At 48.0% G+C, this 16375-nt stretch overlaps 3 protein-coding genes across 3 annotated transcripts; 1 reads left to right on the plus strand and 2 right to left on the minus strand.

Annotated features, from left to right (window-relative positions):
• Positions 1-579: 579 nt before the first annotated feature.
• On the plus strand, positions 580-7884 carry F5Y00DRAFT_262655 (transcription factor/nuclear export subunit protein 2-domain-containing protein; the record flags this gene model as incomplete). The annotated part of the gene is made up of 3 exons (XM_048011418.1): positions 580-5175; positions 5228-5328; positions 5382-7884. The coding sequence occupies 3 exons, from the start codon at positions 580-582 to the stop codon at positions 7882-7884; spliced, it is 7200 nt and encodes a 2399-aa protein (XP_047864198.1).
• A 1251-nt stretch (positions 7885-9135) lies between these two features.
• F5Y00DRAFT_88588 (DUF300-domain-containing protein) lies at positions 9136-11385 on the minus strand. Its single transcript, XM_048014304.1, has 4 exons — positions 11127-11385; positions 10866-11016; positions 10371-10797; positions 9136-10290 (listed from the first exon to the last, which is right to left on the minus strand). The coding sequence occupies exons 1-4, from the start codon at positions 11164-11166 to the stop codon at positions 9271-9273; spliced, it is 1638 nt and encodes a 545-aa protein (XP_047864199.1). The 5' UTR covers positions 11167-11385; the 3' UTR covers positions 9136-9270.
• Positions 11386-14765: 3380 nt separating this feature from the next.
• F5Y00DRAFT_270245 (uncharacterized protein) lies at positions 14766-16375 on the minus strand (the record flags this gene model as incomplete). The annotated part of the gene is made up of 1 exon (XM_048012589.1): positions 14766-16375. The coding sequence occupies one exon, from the start codon at positions 16373-16375 to the stop codon at positions 14837-14839; it is 1539 nt and encodes a 512-aa protein (XP_047864200.1). The 3' UTR covers positions 14766-14836.

The following is a 16375-nucleotide window of genomic DNA, read 5'->3' on the forward strand; positions in this document are numbered from 1 at the left end:
TTCCTTCTACAATCAATTTGCCTGCATGTAGCCTTACCTTTTGCAAGCTCTGAGGCTGCATCCTCCAAAATCCACCACGCGATAGTACCTAGCTTCTTCATTCAACGCGACCGCCGTCTTGTCGAACGGGCATCATTCCTTCACAGCCAACTCAACGTTCTCCCCTTCTCTCAGGTAATCATCGCCTACTATTCACAGTTACCGACCGGCCGGCTATCTGTAGGAAGGGTGACGCTGTACAACACTCAAACAGTCACGCTTTCTTTGTTCGCATTCATAAGGGTGCTTCAAACTCTTATCATCAATTCATGGTTTTTTGATTTCTTTTACTCGTCACTATTTCTCTGGCAATGCTGCACGGTTACTCCGACTACTTGTCAGAAATCATCGCCGCCCCCTCCAGCAACACTATTCATCTAGGTTTACACTAAGTATGATACGCTGAGGTCTAATTCTCATCGCCTTCTGAACATCTCCATCTGAACATCTCCACTACTACTACTTCTACTAGCCTTTCGGTTTCTAGCTTCATATTCGATGCCCTTTTTTGTGACATAGAATCCGTCGCACATAATCAAAATGCCTCCAAAGCGAAAGAGAAACGAACGGCCATCTGATGCTGGAGCAAATCGGCCGGCTCCTCATCGTCCTTCCGACACAAATCTCGCCCAGCATGATCGGGATTTCCAAGATGGTCCTTCATCGCAGAATCGCCGTCCATCAAGCGGTCGCAATACGAGGAGAAATGCCGACCGTCGCGATTCGGCAGGTAATCAACTGGCCGCTACAGGTCATCGAGGCCCCGTCTCTCCATCAACTGCTCGACCATCTAGTTCATCGTCGCAGGCTGCTCCACCCACGATACCTTCTACGCCATCCGCTCCTCCCCAACTTAGCCAACCTCGACCTCCCATTCCTTCCAACTATAACTACGCTGTATTAACAGAGTCGCGACTTTCCGCATGGCAGCAGAAAGGCCGCCAGGACGTTGTTGAGCATGGCATCAAGTCTCGTAACGACGAAGACGTTGAAGAAATCTCAACTATATCTCAAGAATTTACACGTGCTGTTCTTGAAGGACGCCTTAATCCAACCGACGCGGGGATTTGCATGAAGCAAATCCTCGGGCCAGCGGTCGAGAATGCCGATGGTCCTGGGTTCGGTTTTGATGCACAGAGACTATTCCTCGACACGCTTTCGATTTTCATCGACTCTGAGGATGGTGCATCCCGGCCACAACTACGAGATTTTGTTGCTGCCACAGAGATATCTCCCAAGGTTTTGCGCGAAGTACTGGACGCCCCGGCCTTACAGCAACTTGGTCTAATCCGCGAAACATTCGTCAAATTAGGTATCAGATATGCCACGAATCAACTATACCGGCAAGCCAATTATAACCTGCTTCGGGAAGAGTCTGAAGGATACTCTAAGCTTGCTGCAGAACTCTATCGCACACCGTATTACGCTCGAGACAACCATGACTTTGCTCTTGTGCAAGCTTGTTGGGAGCGCGTAAAGGGTTTAATTGGAACGTTCGACCTTGATGTTGGCAGAGTTCTGGATGTTGTCATTGACGTTTTTTCTGCAACGATGCTAAGAAACATCGTATTCTTTTCGAGATTTTTGCGAATAAGTTCTTGGTGGCCTCGCAATCAGGTCGAGCATTCTGAAAGGGTGTTCGCAGGCGGCCTACCAAAATGGGCTTTGCCACAATATGAAAACACTAGTCTCGAGGATCTCAAAGCCGAGCTTGTCGAACGGTGCTATCAGCGTGACCTGAAGTTCTGGGATAGAGCTCGGGAAATTCACCTGGATGCCTTTTTTGAACTTGGTGGAAGACGTGTTGAAGACATCGATCAATACGACTCTACGGAAACTGCTTCTGGTTCTAACGTGAATAACGACTCTACTCTCGATTGGATAAAAACCACGAAGACCCTTCCACCGTGCGGCAATAAGATAGCTGCGCAGTTATTGGGCTTCAAATTTCGATTCTATGCGTCCGACGCTCGAGCTAAGCTCGAAGCACTACCAGCAAATCTGTACTATCTTGCTGCCTTCTTCATAAAAATCGGGTTTATTTCTCTGCCTGATCTTTATCCTCACCTCTGGCCGAGCGATGACCAGATGGAAGCCTTGAGGGAACGACGAGAAAGGGAACTTGAGCAAAAAGAGTCGCTCAAGAGAAACGGTAACCAGCCAAACGCTCTCCTTACAGCTGGAGCTCTTACCGATGACACTTTACCAACCTCTTCTAAACCACGAGAATCTACGGTTGCGAATGGTGATAGCAATGAGCAAGATGCGAATACTACAAAGGACGACGACGAGACGAGTCTGCCCGACCCAAAAGAGGCTCATAAGGCAGATCTAGTAACTCACTTATTGGTCGTGGGTGCCATCCCTGAAGCTTTATTCATCATCGGTCGTTTTCCCTGGCTCCCTGAAGCATATCCTGATGAAATATACCCGGCTCTCAATCGTATTCTACTACATTCTATCAACAAAGTCTTCGAAGAGACCCGGCCTATTGAGGTTCGACCCGTGACCAACCATCCCATCAAAGCAGAACTAGCTCAAGATCAATCTGGAATGACAAAGGGCAACCTAAAGCTTACCGAGGGTTCCCCTGTAAAAATTCTGAAATGGCCCCATCCCGATGGTAGCCATAAAGGCATCATCTACCGGTTTTACCTCGACGAATGGGCAGATAACGTTCCCATATGCCAAACAGTCGATGACGTTTTCACGCTCTGCAGCACGCTCCTCAATGTATCCGGTGTTAATATCGGAAGGGAACCTTCTCTGGTCAAAAAGTTATCCGCCATTGGCGTCAAAAGCTTCTTACAAGACCAGTCGCCAGAAAATGTGGCGCGTTGGCAAGATCTTCTTCGACGCACGCTTGTACCGTCGCTGTGCCTTTGCGATGCCAACGTCGATGCCGTAGGTGCGGTTTGGGAACTTCTTAAATACTATCCGACACAGGTCCGCTATAGCATTTACTCGGAGTGCTATGAAGGGCAAATATCTCGACTTCCTGCCATGGCTAAAGCTTTCAGATATGCCAAATCAGGCACGATAGCTACCCTAAAACGGCTTTCTTACCAGAATATTTCTAGCTCTGCAAAGAAGCTCGCTAAAGTAGCGCTATCGTCGCCCGGCATCGTATGCAAGGTCGCCCTTGAACAGATCGAGGCCTATACCAATCTCATTGAGGCATTTGTAGAGTGTACGAAGTACTTTACGGAAATGGGCCATGACGTTCTTGTTTGGTCTCTCTTGAGCTCACTGGGTGGCAAAGAAAGAAGCAGAACCCAAGAGGTATCTGTACTATTGACCAGTCGATGGCTGCAGGCTCTATCCAAGTTTTCGGGAAGAGTCTTCCGACGTTATAGCAACATGGATCCGACGCCCGTCATTTATTACGTGAACGATCAAATCACTAACGGGAACCCCACCGACTTGATCATTCTGCGGGAGCTCATCACTTCCATGGGTGGAATTGTCTCGGATATTGATTTTACAGATGCCCAATTATTCGCCCTGAGCGGCGGTGAGGTTCTACGACGCCAGACGCTAGTCAGTTTGGGCGATAAGCGGTACGAGTCCGCTAAGAGTGCTGCTCGTCTTATGAAGGCTTTAGTACAGACGGATCTCGCTTGTCGACTCCTAACAAATATGGCCCAGTATCGACAATCCGCCATCTATCATCTACCGGAGAATGAAACACATATCAAATACTTGGCGACCGTGATTGACGATTCGCAGCAAGCTCTCGTTCAATATGTAGAGCTGCTGCGAAACAACCTCACCCCCGAGCAATTCGACGCACTTATACCTAACATCCCACGGTTAATGACGGATTTCGGCCTTGATGCTAATCTTGCCTTTATGATAGGCCGAGCCAGTCTCCAATATTTCATGATGGGTCCTGGAGAGAAGCTCGCTGTTGCCACATCTGAATCAACGCCAGATGCGGATATCGATTCACCCCATGAAGCAAAGGCCAATGATGGTGCACTGGTAGCCGTCAGCCAAGACGGTGAGGATCACATGGTGGTGGACGCACCGGATGTAGATGAGGCAACTCAGCCTCAATTACCGCCAGCAGTAAACGGTCAGAAACCTGACCGATTCTTAGAAGTACTCAGCCCCATCGTCAACGCTGTCCGAAATATATTGCCCGCAGAAGTGTGGGACAAAATCAATCCCGAATTCTTTGTGCTTTTTTGGTCTCTGCAGACGGGAGATCTCGTGGTTCCTATGAACAGTTATGAAGCCGAGATTACTAGGGTGGAGAAACAGTATACCGAATTAAAACGAGAACGAGGCGATATGAGTACTAAGAAGAAATCCCTTGATGCTCTTATCCAGCTTAACAGGGATCTCTCTGCCGAAGCTAGTACTTGTCACGAAAGAGTGAGCAAGACTAAGATATTACTTATCAAACAAAGTCCACGATGGTTTGTGTCATCGGCAAAATCAGAATCAATTGCTGATACATTCATCGAAGAATGTCTCATCCCGCGAATTTTACTCTCGCCTAGCGATGCAGACTTTTGCCACCGGATGATCCGGTTTATGCACTCGAGTCGAGTGCCAAATTTCAGGCTCATGGACTTATACGATCGATTCTTCGGTGTAAATAGGCTGCGTTTGATGATATTCGGCTGCACGGTTCGGGAAGCCGAATTTCTTGGTCATTTTATTAAACTTACATTGGGCGACCTTGCAAAGTGGCACAAGGACAAGGACATATACGCCAAAGAAGCGATACAGAACGGCAAGATTGGGTTCGCAACAGCCTTTGATGACAATGGCAAACCAACGGCATTCATGGAACACGACCAATTTCGCGATCTTCTTTGGACATGGCATCGGAACTTAGCTACAGCTTTACGAGCCTGTCTTACCGGGACAGAATGGATGCATATCAGGAATGCCATCACAATATTGAAGGCAGGGCTCGAGCACTTCCCTGCTGTTGACTTCATGGGTCGGCAATTCCTGCAGATACTCGGAAAGATTGCAGAACGTGAAGATGCAACGAAGAATGGAGGCGAAGATGGACATAGTCACAGGGTGGACCTCTCAGTCACTGCGAATACCGCAACTTCAGCCCTCAAGAAGTATTCGCCTAAATGGGTCATGGTCCAGGCTTTTCGGTCTAATACGGTAAGTTCTCGCTGTCATATTGAGAATCACACGGGTGCTAACTTTACCGCAGAGCGGTGACCCTGCAGAGGACAAGAAATCAGCGGAGCCTACAAAGCCCGGCCAACCAGGTCTCCGACCAAACGCGCCAGACTTCAAGCCTACCACGACAGGGTAAGTTTACTTTCGCTTAGGAATAGCTAAATATTTGTCTGATGTATTAGCAGCATGCCAACGCGGATTAGGGCAAATGCCGAAGAAGAAGATGGCGAGGTAAATGACGCGAAGGCATCGGTTGGTGCCGAATCTATTAAGAAGGATACGAATTCTCGGCAGCATACACCTACCAACAGGGATACTACTCAAAAGCCGACAGCCGCTCTTCAAAAACCCGACTCGAGACCAATTCCAAATCGATCCTCGACTCCAAGATCTATACCTCCCGGACCACCTGCTTCGCTATCTGGCCAGAGGGTAGAGTCGTCCCGTCCATCAACTCTGGCCCCTGCCCCTGGACTGCCTAGCCGACCAGAAGTACCATTTCCCGCGCACTTTACGCACGACAAATTTGGACAAATTACGACTTCTACACATCCTCGCGATCATAGAGAGAGCAGGGATCCAAGAGAAGTGCGAGGTGCAAGGGATTCGAGAGACCCACGTGATACTAGAGAGCCGAGAGATCCTAGAGATCCTAGAGAGCAGAGGTCATCGTTCCGAGCTCCAGATGATTCACGTATAGCTCGGGTACGAGACCAGCCAGTTGGGGATCGTCGCATTCCTGAAAATATTCCAAGGGAGTCTCCAAGATCTGAGAGAGATCGATCTTCACACCGACCAGAACCCGGCCGGCGAAACGAATCAAACCCTCCTGATCGGGATGGTCGCGGCCCGCGTGACCGCTCCGTGCCTTCGGGCGGTGTCAATCGAGGGCCTGATGCAGCTAGAGGGCAACGCGATAACACAGTGACCACAAATCCCATGCCGCCCCCTCCACAACCAGAGCTGCAGGGCCCAACAGTAAACCCGGAACGCGCACGCCTCATCAACGCAGATCGTCCAGATGAGCGTTCGAATATGGTAAACCCGGCTCGTGCGGCTCTAATTAACGAAGGCAGGCCCGGTAGCCGTCAAGCCAGGGAAAATAGCCGAGATCGGAATAGTTCCCGCCCAGTATCCCCTCGGCGAGATAACCGTTCAGAACCCCGACCTAATGATCCGTCTCGTGACCGGCCTCATCGTATAGATCATCCAACTCGGGATCATTGGAATGAACCACTGCCAACCATTGGACCAAAAGGCGGTAGGATAATTGACCACGAAGGTGACCGAGGCATAGTCGATAGGCCTCGCGAACCTGTCAGCTTTCAAGGACCACCTCATACATCTAGGGGGGATTCTGATCATGGCCGACTAAACAACCAAGATCCGGAATACGGCCGCCTAAGTTCAATTCCCTCGATTAGTGACGCAACTAATCCACCCGAGGGGCCACGTGGTCGTGGTCGTAACTCAGCTCGCGCCCCAGCAAACAACATTCCGGGACGACCAGATCCCAGGTTTCCGAGCAACGAGCCTCACCGGCCTACGTCACCAGATAGACATCATCCTCCTACTGGCCCCGCATCGTCTAGGCCACGGCGTGGTCAAGCAGGAGGACAATATGGTCATGCAACTGGTCCGGCTACTTCTCCACCGGCTACCAACCCGTCAACGGGAATTCATCCAGAAAGGCTAAGACAATTAAACCCGGGTAGTTCTGCTGGACCGGTACCATCCCCCCAACCAACGTACCCAGTTCCTGCCCCCAGCCCGGTCTCTGTGCATCCAGATCGAATGGGCCAGATTTCAGCGTCACCTTCTGGCTCTCATCAAGGCAATCGTTCTGCTCTGCCTCCTTTACAGACTTCCGATCGAACTCCCATGTCTGGACCGATGAATCATCGTCAACCATCTGGAGGGCACCCGGGTCCCTTTGGGTCTGATACTAACATAATGGCCGCGCCTACGGGACCAGCAAACACTAATGAACGTTCCAGGGCTGGTGGCGGGAGACGGCAGTTGTCAGGTATCAACACTATACTTTCTGGGGGAAGCCCTACTGTGCGCTCAAGGGGCTCTCGGTCTAATCTGGCTGGATCCGACGCTCAGGTGCTCACGGGAGCATCCCCTGTCTCTACACCTGTTCATGAACGTCCAGATCCTAATTTACTGTTAGGTGAGCGCAGTATGAACGGAGGGGAACGCTCTGGGCGAAATGATCACGAGCGAGGACGAAGGGATCACAGTAATGCTGACCGGTCTCTACGTTCCTCCCGCCGGAGCAGCCGGGACCACAGTACGGATAGGGATCAGAGACCAAAGGAGCACCGTGACTACCGAGATCGGAAGTCCAATACTGGGCTTCCCGGCCATGGAAGAGAAGGCGAGATGGAACCACCGCGCCGATCCGGCCGGGATTCTACGGGTATTAGTAGGGAGCTAATGCCTGGTGCTGGGAGAGGTGATTTGATGGGTAACCCTCGTGACGGGCAGCGAGAGCCGCGTCATCGAGGGGATGGTGGTAGCGGCAGACATGAAGAGTATGGACGTGGTCGAGGAGGAGGTGGACCAGGTGGAGGACAACGTGGAGGTGATGATCGTCGTGACGCAAGGGGAGGTGACGATCGAGGCCGCAAGCGTCGAAGCGATGATTTCGGAGGACCCACCGAGAAGAGGCAGAGACGTTAGGACCGGAGTCAAGATGACTAGCTCAGCCGCACTATGTGAGATTACCTCGATAAAATTTTTTTATTTTTTGACTCGACCATGTATTATGAAAATCAGTTCAGGGAGGCGACGAGCACATAATTCGAAAACAATGGCAGAAACAACAGAGGCACCGCCGTCGGTTACTACATTTTCATAGCATTCATATCCAACGGTGTCAAGGATGATGGACGCGGGACACTTCTAGCATTTTGACAAACGGCCTCTCGCCAGGGTTGGTTTTCTTATCGATTTAACGCAAATTAAGGAGGACGACTATCTCCACAGCAGAGAATCAAGCAAGGCAAAGGAGGACATCAAACACTATTTAATTCAGACAATTTTCCTTCCCTGCATTTATCGTTCATCCGGGCGTTAAGAGATACCTACCAAAACCAGAATCAGAAACGTTACGCTTAATTTATTTTTCCTTCCCCTTATCTCATGTAACAACAAAACAAAGCAAAGCGAAGCAAACAACGAGCCGCGCGTTATGATACCCCTCCCCTCCCTTTTTTTTTCCCCATCGTCACACCGACGCAATATTGGATTTAAGGCGTCCAAGCAGATAAGGGGGGGGCAGACATACAATAGAATAAGCACTTAGTGTTCTAAAGGATGAAGTGTGAATTGTAGAATATGATGGGGGATAGGGAACGGGACTAGATTAGGCTTGTCATAGGGAAGATTTTTTCTTCCCCAATAGCGCGGATGAATAGATTCACGCGGCATCGCGCATCATGGAGAGAGACTGGACGCATGATAAGATTTGTAGAAGTGAAGTAGTGTAGTATGACCACGCTTCTCTGGCGGACAGACAATCAATCAGGTCACTCACTCCTATGCAGTAGAATTATTGAATAAACCAACTCAGCTCAAGGCCTTCACGTCATACCCAGACCACGAGACCCATTTAGTAACACGTAGAAGTAATAAACGTATAGTTACAGCAACAATGCTAGATTTTACTTTACGTACCATTTCATTATGCAATCGCAAATACGAAGGTATCTATCTATCTCTAAGTCATCTTATCGACTTCCCTATCCTGCCATGCTGCTTTGGTAATCAGTCGGCAAAGCTACTTGAACAAGTATGATATATGATATGATTCCACTCCTGTAGAGGGCAAAACAAAAACAAAAAAAAAAAAAAAATGCAGGCGAAACAAATCATCAAGTTTCGTCTGAATCTAAACGGACCAGTTTAGACGCCTTGCATAAAGGACCCCTTCCTTTCAAATGATTCCAGAACGCCACAAAATTCCAAGGCTAGCCCCGTGACCCTAATATGCATTCGCAGAGAAAATCCAACAAGCTCTATGTATATACTTTACTTGTGGCCGATGTGAATGGTAAGGGGTCGTAATTATAATGCAGTGCCCGGCTGAGGTCGATCGCCCCATAGCGCGTTGCCGACGCGAACTTGTGTCGAGGTTCTTGAACCTGGTCCGGGTCTACCCTGTCGCTCATTCCAACCTGCTGTGCTTCCACCTTGGCTACCGTACGCTTCATTCGGATCGTATTCGTACCGCGCATTTGCGGCTCCTAGATCGCCTTTAACATCGTCGTAGGACGCGTAGCCCGCGTAACCTGCTGGAGGGTTAGGGTAGTCGTAGAATTGTACCGCCTGACCAGGCTGTGGGTAAGGGTTGGGTTGACGCATTGAGAAATTGGCTGGATTCGGCTGCGCGTGGGTGATTAATCCGGCGCTCTCCTCGGGGACGGGATCACCGGGTTGAACGGCAAATGTACTTCGACGAAATTCGGTGGCGATCGGTACATTCTCTGGACTCGTCACGCCGGGGCGACCTGCGCCGTACGGTTTCATGGGATAGCTAGTGTCCATATCACTAGACTTAGCCTGATAGCTAGGGTCTTCACGGCGGTGCTTAACCCCCACAAATAGCCATCTCATACCACGGCCGAACGCCTTGACGATATCCCATGGGTTAAGAGCGTCCACAAAAGCTTTCAGGCCCATAAAGCCGCCCATCTTAGCTCCATGCTCGTTCTCGCGGGGGGGCAATCCCTGGGACGGGTCGGAAACCGGGTAGTAAGTCGTTTTAGCGCTTTCGAGATACGGAGTGTAAGGAAACGCCCAAATATGGAGGACCGAAAAAAGCGCCATCTCGACGCAAAGCATTAGGCTAGGTATACCAACTTTCAGGTCGGGGTAGGCGAGGATAGCGTTCGGATTTACAATATGAAGGGTAGACGTTCCGAGAGAGATGGCGATCGTTTGCCAGAATGACAAGAAGATGACAAGTTTTATAGCCAAGACCTTGAGAAACGGCTTGTGTTCGCCTAGTGGCTCTCGTAGCTGCATGTAAAACTGTATGAGGCAGTACATAGCAATAGTGACGGCTATACACTCGATTGCAATAACCTATGAATAATGTAAGCAACGCTGCGCTTCTCCTTTTGCACTTTCGCGCTTTCGCACTTTCGCAGCATGGCGATACATACCCAAATATGAGCAAAGACGGGACTGTTAGAACTCTCGCAGTACCGTTCAAAATATTGCGTGACAACTGCCGTGATGGTCATGGCGACTCTGATGAAGCAGTAATGGTAAATTCCGATCCAGATGATGTTAAACCACGTCAGACCGCTCTTGGGGGTTCTCCACGGTCCCTTTTCACCACCACTACACTTAGCCAACCAGGTAATCGGCCATACCCACTCTTGTATAGGGTGCATATTTCGGAAGAAATCCTTCTGCTCGTGTAAATCGGGTGCGACATAATGGCACATGAGGGCGAAGAAGGAGGCGATGGCGAAAGCCTCGTAGCAATCGCTGATGACCTGGAAATAAACGGCATGCCAGTAGTACCATATGCACAAGAAGGCGGAGGTGGCATAAACCGGGATCATAAACAAGATGCGAATAATACTGACTCAAGTTAGTAAGATGGTACGATGGTACGATGGTACGTTGTCGCTACGGGGAGATAAACGTACTGTCGCTGTTCACGGGGTTTGGTGTAGTTTAGGGCATGTTGCCACATCAAATAGAAGCTAACGATAAAGGCGACGATAGTAGCGCCGCCGGCAATGACGAGGGCGAGATCATGGAAAGTCAGAGGTCCTGCGATCTTCTGTTCGGATCCGACTATCAAAGACATGTCAGCATTAGCATCTTGGCGCCACGATTCTGGGCGTGTTCTGGGCATGCAGGAACCCCAGATTATGGGTTGGGTATCTCAGTATCTCAGCACGTACTTCTCATATCCTCCAACGTCGAGTTACATGTTAAATTCATCGCGCCGACTGTAGCTCGATCATCCGTAAGACGCCGTAGATGGTAGAAAGTAAAGCGCGGTCGCTGTTCGATCCAACCCCGGACAAAATCCGTCAATCCGTCTTCCACCGGTATCGAAATAATTAGAGGCGATTAGAGGCTACCTGATAAGTAAATTTAAATTATATTTTCGGGGAATTTCGAATTTCGTGATTGACGCGGCGTACGGATGTCGGGAAAAGGATTCGAGGGGCTGTGCGTGTCGTTGCGACCAGAAGCGGAAACAAGGGGGGAAAAGTAGGGAAATGAGCGGCTTCGCGGTTTTATTTACTAAAGAACTGTCGTGTCCGACCGGCGGGTGAGATGTTCTGGCGAGAGGTTGAGATAATAAAATTGAGGAGGGGATGTTGTACAAGTCGTGTGTCGACGAAGAAGTAACCAGAAAAACGGATGGGTTCCAATGTTGGTTAGAGACAAAGAAAAAAGAGATGCTCAGCCCCGTGGTAGTTGCACTGGTAGTTGCACGGGATCTGCGAATTCGTGGAAGGTTTTGAAATTACAGGCCAAGGTCAATAACCGGGAATACGTACCATTCAAGCCATTTCGAGCAAAACGGGGAATTGGCCCAACGCCAAGGAAAGGTACACTAGGTACGTACTACGGTGATGCACATGGCGCATAGCGGGAGAACGGCAAAACGAGCGGGTCCTTAGCGCTAAATCTGACGGTTTCTGCAGCTAAGCCACTAGTCAATACGTAAATTCCCCAAGGGACCAAGGGACTTCCATACATATCAAATGCACGTCGTATCGAAATAATTCAATCTTCTCCATATTCAGATCTGATAAAGATTGGATACACTAAGTTTAAACAAGCTCAGCTACGCAAGAAACACATGCGCTGTTGCTGTTTTTAGGTAGTGAGTGTATATGTACCTAGGTACTTATATTCGAAATAATCTTAAATCTCATCTTCGAATTAAATAATCGCTGTTTCTAATCTCACAACTACAGCATTTTGTAGAAAGGGGCTAGGTAAGTCTATATAATACCATATATTCTATCTCACATCTTCAGTAAATGTACCGCCGACTCTAACGCTTCCATCGCATTCTTCCTCGGACGCCGCCACGGTCAAAGAATCGGCAACGAGAATCCGAACCAATCGCAGTGCAACTCATAGTTAATCACGATTTTATCATACGTTAAGAGAGTATTATTTTGGCACAGCCTTTTACCACGTGGCCGTTTAGCTGTCAAAGCGCCAATGGTTGGGCTATGTAGGTATGCAGTAGTAGAAACGGATATGCGGATATGCACTCCTTCAAAAATACCTCTAACACTTCACTTCAAATCGTCTACCTATTACTAAGTTAGTTCACCACTGTGTGTAAATAGTTGCTGATTAACCCACAATTCTATTCTACTCCAATCACCTCCAAACTAGAACAAGGTAGAATATAACTGCAGTCAACTTTTATACCTAGCATAATCATAAGTCGTCCATCATAGGCTTATACAAATCACGGACCATGGTACCTATCACACTCTGATTAATAAAGGAGGACACAACAAGAAAACCATGCTAAATAGTCTTGAGACTAGATGAATATGCAAAATACAGGACGAGACACCTTATAAGTTAATGATAAGTAAGATACAATAGATCAGCGAATACCTAGTATTAGTACACTTGCAAAGTCCAATGGCTCTTATTCGGACTCTTATATGTGGAGGATGTAATAGTGTATAAAGTTCAAGAATTACATGTGAGATAACTAGCATCAATTGTAAGAAAGACTCCAAAACCTTAACCCTCGATTTTACGCAAACAGAGCTGCCTTTGATCAATAGTTCTTACTTCCCGAATCAACCATGCAGGTAGTATATATACCGGAGTGTCAGGGTATAAGTGGATTAGGGGTAGTTACAGGGGTGTATCTACATACTATATAAGGGGCGCTACGCGCCCTTGTGAGAGGGTAAAAAGGCAGACGTCACTAGTTCAATCTATCTATCCCAAGATTCACTCTATGTACGACATCCATCAAGGGTATAATATCTGACACAGATACACAGAGTGTTACTAGTCAAGCGTCTATTATTACATTATCATTCAGTACGTAAGAAGAGCTAAAGGGGGTGGTGATGCGAGCTGGTCTATAGCACCATAAACCTTATAGGTTTATCTGTAACTACACGAAATACCAACATGGCTCCAATCATCTCCGTGCTGTTGGTTTGGGGTAATAGGACGTACTCTGAAGTTTGCCTAGTCTGGAGGTTACCGGAGAAAGCGGGGTTGGCGGCAGCAAGGCCGATGATAGTCGCGATGACTGCGATAGTGAAACGCATGATGGAGTCGGGTTGTTCGTTAATAAAGATTTCAGTCTAGCTCTTCGATTGTAGTCGCTTTAGAGATCGGGACAGGATTATTTTGAACTTGAACGTAGATGTTGTGAAGTGCGAGTGTCTAAGAGGTATTACCTACGAAGGTCCTAGGCTAGGGTTTTATACTCAATACACCAATAAAGAGCATGCTCTCTCTGTCAGCAACATGTGATGCCAGATTAACCAAAACCATGAACCGAATGCTTTGAATGTTTATGTAGAATCGGGAGCCGAATAATGGCAACAGCTGTTGTTCCAATGTTTCTATCTCTCCTTAACCAGCGCAACTATAGTACCGCCAAAGCAGGCAGCTAATGGATTTATCCGTCTCTTACCCCGGAGATGCCATCGAGATAAAAGGCTGTGTATGGTTCATTTTCCGACGAAAGCTCAAACTTATCTTTGCTGTGCCACCCGCTCCTGCACATCGTATGGGGCCGCCGCAATTGTATCTATATTAAAATTTTCAATATCCGGAAGCCCAGACCAAACTTCTAAGCGTGCTAAGACTATCAGATCTCATTTTTATCAATGAATATATTGACGTTTCAAGCCTTCTTTTTTTTTCTTTTTTTTTTTTTCAAAGGCGTTTCTTTCCTACGTGGAGCCCCTCCGGTCGGGCCCTTCTCCTTATGATGCTAAGGTATTATTACCTTGTACGTAAGTCGAGATCTTGTTCTTCTATAGAGATCTAACCCATCAAACCATTGAGCTTCCTACCTAGGGGCCTTCTTAATGCAACATAGGTACCTAGGTACTTATCCTAGAAGCAAAGCATAGATGAAGGATATCCCATTGGATTTGTGGGTTGACTAACGTTGCGGGTTTCACGGTACATCGATGTTAAAAGTCAAGGGACTGAATAGCTGTTGTAATACTTACCTAGGTACTCAAGTTCTTGGCCATGATTAGCATATTAAGTTATAGGTAAGTTATTACGTGTGGTATTGGGCATGGAGCGTGATCATTCAGTAAAGAGGGCATTTTATCTAGAAATTATCCGCTTCATTATTTATATCTCGAAATGCAATACAATGACACTACGAGAGAAGTTATCGCCGGGGTGCAAATAATTGTCTTGTAAAATAACGTGCTCCTTTAACCTAGGTACCTAATCTAACATAGTATAATATACCTATAACTAGTCATAAATACTCATAGTAACCAGGTGGGCATTGTTATTCCGGTTTAGATACATGAAAGTGTTCCATCTCAGCCGATCTCAGCCGATGTAAATCCACAGAAAGGAAATTATACGCAGGTGCTATCTATGTGTTGGTAGCAGTAGTATTTGCATCAATTTAGCGAGTATCGTTTGAAGGTTCGTGGTATGATGCTAGCCACTGGGAGATCGCTTCTTCAAATCCGCGGACATCTAGATTCGTCCCTTGAGCCGTAAGATGTTGAAGAAACTGGCTGAATAGGTGACTTGCCATATCCCGAGTAGGATGCGAATATGGACACTTTGGTGGAGCAGTCCCTCTTCCAAAAAGCTTTCTCCAAGTCCAATACCATTTATTGTTGAAAGTCCGTCTGGTTTTAGTAATGCGCCCGAGATCGTCGACGGAACTGCCATGCGTTGGCTCACACATCACATGCGCATCCAAGGACTCTTGATCCGCAAAAGATTCCCAGCAGTTTTTGCAGTGATAGACCCCTAATTTGTGATCGTGATTCAAATGCTGCCTAAGGTGGCCAATGCTTTTGAACGTCTTTTTAATGCAGTTTGGATACCGTGCCGGATTGCGCTTGTAGAACAGACACGCAAGAGGCGTGTTCTCATCGATGCTAGCTGTTAACGAGCACGATTCACATGCTCTGTCGGGACTGCCTTCCCGATTTCCCTGATGAAGCTGTCTCTTGTTGGCACCTAGCTGACGATCGTCGCCATTGTGGTGCGGTGGGCTCCGAGGGCAATGGAATTCTTCCTTTTGATCTATTAATGACTCCATATCTGGCAATTGAGGGGCAGTGTTTGGAATCCCATTCATAGCTAAGTCTGAAGATTCGTATGGAAAGGATGGCATAGGTAACTCGGTATGTCCAATGTTGTAGCCTGTCCACGGAGCCGGAAACGGATACGCATTGGGAAATTGCGCGGGATCGATTGTATTGATGTCCGAGGCGAAGATAGGTACGGATATTTGAGGTTCAACGGAATAAGTATCTGAGTTGTAAGCTGGATCTAAATTCAATCCCTCAAACGGGTCGATTCCGTCAGGGTCGAAACCCTCTGCGCTGCCCGTCTTTGCCCGTTGCCCTTCACCAGTACCACATGTCTCTATCTTGTCATTACCCGATTCATATTGCGACCAGCTAACTGCACCCCCGAGCCTTTCAGAATCGGGAAATAACACTGGGCCGAAGAAGGAATTCGTGTCCCTGTCAAAAGCCCCAAAATCGAAAGTATCTTTCTCATCCTCTTCATTGCTACGGGGTGAGCGCTCGCCCTCATAGGCCTGACCCAACCCGCTGGTTTCTTGTTGGAACCTGGTACTGATCGGGTCGGCCCTATCCTGGTCCAAATGAATTAGAGCCGCAAATTCGGGGATGTCTGTCAGGGTTCCCTCGGTAAAGGACAACTGTCTCAAAGGTGATTGAGCCTCAATTGCCTCCTCAGGTGGTAGTGACGCGGCTCTGCTGATTGCTGATGTATGGGTCGTACTATGCAACAACTCAAATCCGTGGCTGGCACTACCTTGCAGAGCCTCATTGTTATTGGTACATGTACTGTGCTTGTCCTTCTTAGGGTTTCGACATAAAGGGATTTTTTCCCCCTGACAGTTGTTGCATCTCACTCGCCCGCAATGTACACATTCTAGGTGAAGCTTTTGAGACAT

This window comes from Daldinia vernicosa, assembly GCF_022497035.1.
Source record: "Daldinia vernicosa strain CBS 139.73 unplaced genomic scaffold F5Y00scaffold_27, whole genome shotgun sequence".
NCBI lineage: Eukaryota > Fungi > Ascomycota > Sordariomycetes > Xylariales > Hypoxylaceae > Daldinia > Daldinia vernicosa.